General features: G+C 40.8%; 1 protein-coding gene across 1 annotated transcript; it reads right to left on the bottom strand.

The window, feature by feature from the left end:
* Positions 1–79: 79 nt before the first annotated feature.
* LOC135761037 (thrombospondin-1-like) lies at positions 80–8,885 on the bottom strand. Its single transcript, XM_065275134.2, has 23 exons — positions 8,820–8,885; positions 8,644–8,715; positions 7,962–8,524; positions 7,446–7,521; positions 6,933–7,016; positions 6,748–6,857; positions 6,498–6,623; positions 6,050–6,146; positions 4,924–5,097; positions 4,667–4,843; positions 4,271–4,444; positions 4,030–4,157; positions 3,783–3,935; positions 3,491–3,709; positions 3,297–3,404; positions 3,015–3,174; positions 2,805–2,923; positions 2,369–2,603; positions 2,057–2,284; positions 1,693–1,964; positions 1,509–1,606; positions 1,285–1,424; positions 80–1,188 (listed from the first exon to the last, which is right to left on the bottom strand). Exons 2-23 carry the CDS (start codon positions 8,708–8,710, stop codon positions 1,181–1,183), a joined length of 3,516 nt encoding a protein of 1,171 aa, XP_065131206.1. The 5' UTR covers positions 8,711–8,715; positions 8,820–8,885; the 3' UTR covers positions 80–1,180.
* Positions 8,886–9,898: the final 1,013 nt, after the last annotated feature.

Below are 9,898 nucleotides of genomic sequence, written 5' to 3'. Positions count from 1 at the left end.
CTGATGTGACCGTGAGGTGTCTGTGGGTTTAGATTTCAAAGGCTGGACAAATCCATTTAATCCCAATAAAAACAAGTGGTTTCTCTTTGTTAGTTAGAAATGCTTTTAATAAGAAGCAAAACATCATCATTGTGTAAAACTGAAGCCTCCTTAATAATAAAAAAATAAACAAGTCCAATCGTTCTCTTACATCAGTGTGCAAACAGTTTATACAAAACACTTTCAGATATCAGGTTACGTTCCCTTATAAATTATTTAAATAGCATATATGTACACATGACATTATTTCAAAACAAATTGACTAATAACTTATTTTTTAAAAGGCATCAATATTTCTATATACAACTTTCCATTCATGTCGTACTGGGGCATTTCTTCCAAAAATGTATTTTGTACTATTTACAGAAGGAAGTGTTTTATTACACAGAAAACAGAAAATATGGAAAATATCTTTGAGTTGTTGATTTCAATTGTACAACTGTGAGGTAATATTTGTGTTTACTCTTCATCATTCCATCAAGACGAAGATGATGAAGCTCCAGTTTTGTTAGCGTAATTGGCATTGGCCCGTGAGAGTCTATTATCAGCCATCATCTCTCCGTAATATCTTAAACACCTTCCTGCTCGTCTGTGCAAATGCTGTGAGCATCTATGCGTTCATCTTCTTAAAGGAGAAGAAAGGTCCTCTTCAACTGGCAAATCACAAAAAAGTTCACATCCAGCCCTGAGAAATATTTCACTCTTTTAAAATAATGACATTATTGATTAGAAATTGGCTCTGGCTGTATCAATATCAATGCAGGATGATTAATCGATGAGTAACTCTTGAATCCTGAAGGTCTCAAGGATAAAGATCACATTCACATAATGTCAAACAAAGTCTGTGCGTCACTCCTCAAGAATCAAGGAGAAGCTTCAGTTCGTGAGGGCTCCTTCATTCATCGTCCACAGCAGATCAGAGATTTTATTAAAAAATGAATTTACCCAGCAAAGGTTTAGAAAGGAAAACCTGATGTGACGTTTCTTTCTCATTGAGAGCCAAAAAGTTCATCTGCGGGCTCCCACCATCCTGATATTTAGATCCTCAGTGAAAGGAATGGTTAGAAGTTTTTTCCAGCTTCTTGATCCCACCAGATTGAAACAGATGGATAATAATCGATAAGCAGCAGATCCTTCATGTTTATACATCTGCAAAAGAGTCACTCATTAGCATATGTTGTATTGGACAAATGTAACGTGGTCTTTGTGTAACAGTGAAGAACAATGTGTACAAGTGTACAATACCTCTACATTCATATTTGAGGTCTGAGAAGTAAACCATCTCTTGAGAGAAGACGAAGAGGCCGAGTCTTCCGCCCGCGTATGTTTTGTCATATATACTTCCAGAATCAGCCATGACTTTCTTCCCTTCGTACATTATAACTCTAAACAGCAAACACAAGAGAACGTGGTGAGAACTAATATCTGCTTTAGCTTTTGATCGGTATTGATCAGTCAGTGACACTTACCTAATGTGTCCAGTTTTGGGTCTGTGGACCAGTTGCCATCTGTAGGCTGTGTAATCCTTCCAGCCAATGTTCTTTGGGTCGTGCCACAGGGTACGCACCTATCCAAACAAAAAGTGAGAGAGACGTTTCAAACAGACCTCGACTTTTGAACGTTTACTCAATGAAGTTTATTAACGGTGCATACTTGTCCTTGAGTGTCTCCGGTGTGCCACAAAGCGTTCCTGAGATGCTCGCCTGGTCCTGTGGTGGAGTTGACGACTTTAATGGACAGTCCAGAGTAACCCTGGGCTTTGGTGGGTGTGTGAGACCAATAGGTTTGCGTGATCTGCTTCCACATCACCACATAAAATCGAGAACTGGACTGGTAGCCGAACACGAAGCCGGCATAGTCGTCGTCACGGTCGGTGTTGATAAAGAACGTCCCGCTGAAGTCCACGGCATTGAACTCGTCGTAACCTGAGGGACGATAAAAAAAACCCGAACGCTTAGATCTTATCGTCTTACTTTGCTCCGGTGGAATGCATTCAGTTGTGTCTCTGATCACTTACCGACAGCGATGCCAGGATCACAGTTGACCGTCTGCAGAAGTTCTTTGCCCCGGTGACGGACGACCCAGTTGGGATCGATTTGCGAAGTTCCCGTGGGGTCTAGAGGAACCATCTGGAACCTGCGGAAATCTGTTTCGCTGATGGCAAAGTTCTCTGGGCAAACGTCGTTTATATCAGGCACGCTATCTTGGTCAAAGTCATACTTGCAGGCGTCGCCTCGGCCATCACCTGGGGCGAAACAGAAAGAGACCAAAGTTCAGCATGTGTGGAAGCACAATCTAGCAAAAAAAGTAAAAAAAAACCTTGTCTCACCGTCAGAATCTAACTGGTCTGGGTTGGGGGCGAGTCGGCAGTTGTCTTTGTCATCGGGTATGCCATCGTTGTCGTCATCATGATCGCAGGCGTCTCCTTTGCCATCTTTATCGTGGTCGGCCTGGTTGGCGTTGGGGACGTAAGGACAGTTGTCAAGGTTGTTTTGATGTCCGTCCTCATCGATGTCCTGGTTGCTGTCACACATGTCTCCGACATTGTCAGAGTCTGAGTCGATCTGTGACGAGACATAATTTATTTACATCCGATTTCTTAAATATTTACACTGTTTGTGATAAGATATGAACATGTTCTGTTCTGAAGGACTGAGATAGTAAAGATCTGCTGTATCATTTTATGAAACCAAGCTAATCTGAGCGATTTAAGGTCATTAGAAAAAGCCCATATAACTAATCTTGTTATTAAAATCTATTGTTACCTGGTCAGGGTTGTGCTGGAATGGACAGTTATCACAGTGATCACCGACTCCGTCCCAGTCACTGTCCTTCTGCTCAGTGTTGTACACGTATGGGCAGTTGTCATTCTCATTCAGAATGCCTGGACAATTCATTGACAAACACAACCTTACAACGGTGTTCAAGTGATTGATTGGTGTTACACTTCAAAAATGTCTAAACGCCTCTCTTACCATCACCATCAATGTCGATGGCACAAGCGTCTCCCTCGCCGTTGTTGTCGGTGTCTGTCTGTTCTGGATTGCTGTCATGTGGGCAGTTATCGCATCCATCACCAACTTGATCGCGGTCTAGGTCGTACTGTCTTGGATTAAAGATGAACGGGCAGTTGTCCTGTTTCAAACAGATTCGGCTTAGTTAGTTTTTACTACTGGCAAAGTCTCGTCTCCTTTTTGTCATGTTATTACGATCTTCTGTAAACAATCTTTGAGAAGAAGAATGTGTTCATGACTTACCGCATCATCAGGGATCCCGTCATTATCATCGTCAGGATCGCAAGCGTCGCCGGTTCCGTCTTTGTCGTAGTCTTCTTGCCCAGAGTTGGGAAGATCAGGACAGTTGTCCTAAAATGTTACGATTGAAGAATGTTTAACCTCGATGTCATAACAGGACGTCTCTTAATTATATAGTGAAGAAAACGCTCATCTACCTTCTTGCAGTGGTAAGTTGCATTTTCCACACAGATGAGATCGCTGTTTGGCCAGCCGTCCAGGTCTGTGTCCTCTCCACAGATGTGACCGTTCCCAGCGTAGCCCGGTTTACATTCGCAGCGGTACATGATGTCCGAGAAGACACCCAGATAAATGCAATTGGCTTTCTTATTGCAGTCGTGGGTGGCATCCTCGCATGGGTTTCTTGGTGTGCAGACCTGAGAGAAGATTTCATTTAGACAAAGTTTCTGAGATTCTTTATATATTTCTAAAGCAGATGACGGGTCAAACCTGTTTATTGGCAACGGCCTGCTCCATTCCCCTGCCGAAGGGCTGTTTTCCGGTGTATCTTGTCGGGCAGGGCAGGCAGTTGTAACCCGGTTCTGTGTTCTCACACTGATGGACTCCATTGAGCACAAAACAGGTATCTGGTACTTCTTTGCACTGCAGATATGAAGGATCATTTAAGCATCCCAAAAGAGCAACGTCTACATTCATTCATTCATTCATGGAAGAGCGCCTTACGTGTCCTCATTACCTCATCAATGTCTTGACAGTTGATTCCATCTCCAGTGTATCCAACTGGACAATCTCCACATTTCCAGGAGCCGTCAGGGAAGCTTGTGCATTGAGTGCCGGCGAAGCACGGGTTAGACAGACATCCATCTGTTGATGAGCGAGATGAACTGATGTTATCTCATAGCAAGAATGACATTTGCATCTGAATTCAAAGTTTATATTTAAATCAGTACGTGTGTTGCCTGGATTTCGTGACTTACCAATTGGACACGATTGAGAATTGCACAAACGGCTTCCTTTGGCGTCTCCCAGACACTCTTTACCGCCGTATTTGGGGGCGGGGCTGTTACAGAGACGATGTCTGAGCTGAAGTCCTCCACCGCACGTGACAGAACAAGAGTCCCATAGTGACCACGGTCCCCAACCTCCATTCACTAACACGCAAACACAGAGAGAGAATTCTCATTTCAGTTTTTCTGTCATCAAGAGTCACTAATTTACGCAGAAAGAGCGAAATCTACATCAACCAACCAGGATTGGCTTTGCTTTGAGACGGCATTTAGGGACATTAACGTCAGTCGACATAGAAGCATATTACACTAATGATTGTATAAAAATACTTGCATTCATTTCAATCATAAGCAGCACATGCTCACCTGGGCATAAAGGCATCCGACACGACTCGGTCTGGCGACCTTCACCTTGACAGTCTCTGCCACCCATCTGTGGTGTAGGGGAATTGCACAGGCGGATTCGCGTGATGACGCCGTCTCCACACGTCACCGAACAGGACGACCACGGGGACCAGTGGCTCCAACCTCCGTCCTGCTTGACTGCATTAAAACCATCATGTAAAGATGATTGACAGGTAGGGTAGACGAGTAGAGGAACATCTATTGGGTTATCGACTTACAGCGTTTGTCGCACTCCTGAGTGAAGCAATCTCTCGTCTGAACCGATGTGCCGTCGCAGTTTCTGTTGATTCGGTCGCAGGAACGTCCGCGCTGCTGAATGCCTCTGCCGCAGGTCACGGAGCAATGCGTCCATTCAGACCAGGGGGACCAGCCGTCTTCGGCATCGTCGTTTGCTAACGGTAAGACAGGGAAAAAATCATAAAACGATGGATCCTAAACACTGATCTATATAAATGACTGGATTGCGCATAGAACGCTTGACGTAACTGCGTGACGTGAAGCCAGCGCAGAGTTCGAGCCGCCATCTTGGTATACCCAACCGGCAGAGGGCGTCATTGACTTCCATTCAAAATCATGATCAAAATTTACCCCCTTTACAGCGTATCAGTTACACAATGTTATTTTTTAGGATATGTGTACGTTAATTTTTTGTTAATTCTGGTGTTATTTGCAATGTTTATGTTTTAATCGGGCAGGATAATGGATTTATAAAAAACCGTTAGGTGAGTGTGTCTGTTGCATTTGTTAATGACACGGGTATACATAAAGTTTTTTTGACATTCAGCTACACTGTGACGGTCAGCGTTATTTCTCTAAATAAGTTTAGGTAGCTTGTAAGTTTAGAATTTAAAACTAGCAAATTATTGCATGCACATACGGTACAAAGCATGATTATTTATATAGATTTCAGAATGAGCACGTTTATTGTCATTAATACTAAATATGCTGCGGTCTGTCTGCTGATCTGATACTGTAATAAAGATGAATGTATAATAACGGATTAAAACGCAAAATGTACAACTTTCAGTAAATAACTATTTACATGCTTTGGACGTTTGTGTTGTAATAATGTACAGGGTTAGTTCACATATAAAAACGAAGACGAGTAAAGTGATGTTTTATCATTAAAATCTGATAACGTCCATTGATTTAATAGAACGTTTGGGTATACCAACATGGCGGCGCGGTGGCTTCACAAGTGTGACGTCATGCGCAATCCAGTCATTTATATAGATCAGTGATCCTAAATGTCCTCATGATTGAAAATGAAGCTGCTCTTGGTATATGAAACTCAGTCCCCAGAAGGAAACCTGTCATCAAAACCGTATAAACGTCAATACTCACGAGTACCGCAGCGTGGACAACATTCACCATCTGGAACAGTGGCATTGGCACAGGGCATCAGTGGGCAAGAGATTTCACGACACACTGTAGCAGAGTTCTGGCAAAAAAAAGCACAAAAATGACATTAACTGAAACGTCCTGATAGCTCAACGTCAGCCAGATACACACAAAAAAAAACATTTCTCTGCTGGCATCAGGGTTGTCAATAAAAAATGACCTCTGGCGAGAGAAGAAAAACCCTGCGGTGAAATAAACTCTGAGGTCAACATAAGGGTGGAGAATACAAACTGAGTCAGTGACCACACACACACACACACAGACTCACACAAAAACACACAGGAAACAACTACACTGGAAAACTCTTCAGACATGATACTGTTGGAAGAAGTAAACTTTCATCAATCAAATGTAAGTTTGTCATCTGCGCATGTCTGCGCAGCAGCTGTACCTGACACGTGCAGTGTGTGCAGCTGTCAATCGTCCATTCGTCTCTATCGTTGTAAACAACACCGTTGTGCAGACAAACTCCTCCGTGGATTTTTATTTGGGTCTTGATTAAGTTATTATCTGCTGTCTGAAATAAAAGAAAAAAAAACTCAGCTGAGAGTCTGAGTGGAGAAATATAGAAACACACAATGATATCACAGAGAGAGAGAGAGAGAGAGAGAGAGAGAGAGAGAACTTTATTTGATTCTCACCACTTGTCGAAGCTCATTTGACAGCTGTTTCACCACAACACCGAGACCTTTGAGTTCTTTGAACATACCGCTCAGATCCTCACAGGAGAAACCACAGATGTCCTGTAAATCTAAAGAGAAAATCTTAATTTAACTTCACTCGAATCCAAGACAAAACAAAGAATCGACCCGTCTGAAACTCGTACCTTTAGATTTGTGTCCAGTGTAATGTGTGCGGATGGCTGGACTGGATATATTCTCTAAGGTCATGACGTCAGTGATGAAGGCGGCTGTATTGATACACAAACACATGAATAAAATCACTCTGATTCTAGATTTATATCAATGTCTTTATGTGTTTGATGGTAAAGGAGAGTCAAGGACACATGAGGAGATATCTCATTAAAAACCTCATGAGGTGAATAAAAAACCTGCATAGACCAGCATCGTTCCCATGCTGTGTATATGCTGGTCCATGCTGGTTTAGCTGGTGGTCATTATCATCCCAGCACCAGCACAAACCAGCACCAAAACACAAGATATGCTGGTCTTGCTGGTTTTTCCAGTACTGAATTTTAGTCACTCCATCCAGATGTGTTTAATATTTCATATTTCTGATGACTTTGTACTCAAATGCTGACAGTTTTATATATATTAATGTTGTTTGTTGATGTATTAATAATTAATATAGAGAATAAATTCTTTTTATAAAGACTTACAGCTCCCACAGCCTTTATTGCGTAAAATCGCGTCGACCGTCGTACCAAACACAAAGCGCACATTCTGCAAAACTCCCTGAATAACAAAAAATAAAAAAGATATTTAGATCACAATCAATACAAACAGCAACACAATACACACAGAAATCTAAACCAACGTAATATCACACTTTCTAGTATTTGTGTCTTATTTTCATTATAAATATCTAAAAATTCTTAAGTTAAAATGCATTTTCTTGATGAGCAAAATTACATAAGAAAATAAGTCAAAAACTTATTGGGCTTAAACAAGCAAAAAAAAATCTACCAATTGTTTGTTTTAAGCACAAATGCACTTAAATGTTATGTTTTTGGTCTAAAGAACTTTTTTCATTTTGCTGTTGAAGAAAACGCAACTTAATTTTAGATTTTTGATATTTGTAGGCTACTGAAAACATGAAAAAAATCCTAAGTAAGAAAGTCTTTTATTTTGCAGTTCAAGACATGTTTCGTTAGACTCAGAAGCAACTTTCTCACCATGAATCGATCAGATTTAGTCGCTGGTTTGCCGATCCTCAGCTCGGAGATGTCCGCGATGTCCTGACTCAGGATCTGTTGGATCGGAAGATCGAGTTCTTGAGTGTTGATCTCCTCACAGCCCACGTGAAGTTGAGCTCGGTCCTCTTGAATAAACAGCGTGAGGTTCCGCCACTGTCCGTCCGCCACATCCACATCTTCAATGGACACGAGCTGCTGCCCGATCGCGCTCCGGTACAGCAGATCCACGCTGTTTGCTTTTCCGTTCGATATGATCTCAAAGAGCGAACCAGAACCGTCTTTCATCTCGACGGTGATCAGACTGGCCCGGGTCCGTTTGGCTTGTTTGAGGTTGGCCGTGAGGATGAACCCTCGCTCGGTGTGAATGGAGAACAGAAGGTCCCTGAAGGAGGGCTCGGGTACGGAGGGAATCAGGTTCGGCTTCAGGATCTTATAAGCCGGACTGTTCGGATCCGGACCCTTCACTAAACTCACTCCCACATGATGCTTATGAACATTTGTGAGCTCAAACACATCATAAACGGTGTCATCTTCCAGCACTTCTGTTCATTTACACAGAAAAAATACAGCTTTCAAAAACATCTACAGGTATTTCACTTTATATTCTGTACATTAATATAATAATAATTCAATAATAATAATAACAACGTGTTTATCTCACCTGCATGTCTTCTGCAGTCAGACCTCCACAACACGAGACTTAAAAGCAGAAATCTCAAAGACATCATGAACCCTACACAACACACACACAACACACAAAACACTTTAGCTTAAAATCGATTCATTGTATGAATAATAAAACATTCGCATCGAGATGTTAAAATACTAAACCCTTACCTAAAGAGAGAAGATGAAGTGATGAAATGATCTGTGTGTGTTCAGTGCTGAGCTCTATTTAACTCCTTTCACACATTCTTCAGCTGCGCTCTCAACCAATCAGCAGCCAGCATGACTCTTATATCCAACATTAGAAAAAAACACACAGCACATTCTTTCCATCAGCCAGCAAAACTTTATCATATACAGAGAGAGAGAGAGAGAGAGAGAGAGAGAGGGAAACACGCAGTTATACATAATAAATATAATAAATAAATGAATATAATATTTTATTTTCTGATTAATAAACTGAGCTTTCAGTATTTGTATGAAGTATCTGAATTGTTTTATTCATGTTGTTGATGTGATGAATATAAAAACACAGTTTATAGAATCACAGCAGTAATACTACAGTACTATTGTGTGTGTGTGTGTGTGTGTGTTTATTCTGGAATGAACACAATATGAAATGTTATAGTGATGTGATCATTGCTTATAAAGTCTGCAGTGAGAGACGCTGACGTCTAACAGAATCTCTCAATCTTTCCATCTACTGATATATAACTCAACCTCTCTGTTCAATATCACTTAAACCAATGACAGGTGTGAGTTATTATTCTCAAGCCAACGAGTTCTGATTAGATTCATAAATCTCTACTCTAGTGTGCATTCACATCCACATTTGTATCCCTTTCAATTTTCTTTTTTTGTCATTTTTGGCATAACATTTGCTAAAGCTGTGTATTTCTATTATAATATTTTACTCTAATTTGCCTTCATAAATGTTTTTAAAACTAGTTATGCAAAATTGTTACACTCGGGTGCAGAAGGACAAAAATGTCCCCATTGAAATTAAAACAATGAGTTTAATCTGTGTTACATTTAAAGACAAATCACACATTCTGTATAAAAATGCTTTTTATTTGTTGGCAATTATTCAAAATATCAAAATATTCGAATATTTATTGAAATTTTTATGTTTTGACATGTGTACTGTCTTTCCTCAGATTCTTCCATATTGGATTAAATTATGTTTTTTTCTTTATTTCTGCTTCTGTGGTATAATAGAGCACTGCAGGTAAATTCAGTCAAAGATGAAG

This window comes from Paramisgurnus dabryanus, chromosome 17 (genome assembly GCF_030506205.2).
Source record: "Paramisgurnus dabryanus chromosome 17, PD_genome_1.1, whole genome shotgun sequence".
Lineage (NCBI taxonomy): Eukaryota > Metazoa > Chordata > Actinopteri > Cypriniformes > Cobitidae > Paramisgurnus > Paramisgurnus dabryanus.
The sequence above is the reverse complement of the archived record's forward strand: the minus strand, read 5'-3'. Positions and strand labels throughout refer to the sequence as shown.

Bases quoted from the DNA above. Each gene is read 5' to 3' on its own strand.
- LOC135761037 (XM_065275134.2), bottom strand. From the start codon at position 8,710: ATGATGTCTTTGAGATTTCTGCTTTTAAGTCTCGTGTTGTGGAGGTCT. The intron at 3,405-3,490 runs GTAGATGAGCGT...GTAACATTTTAG, and splicing joins CAACTTACCACTGCAAGAAG to GACAACTGTCCTGATCTTCC. The intron at 1,607-1,692 runs GTATGCACCGTT...TTGTTTGGATAG, and splicing joins CCGGAGACACTCAAGGACAA to GTGCGTACCCTGTGGCACGA.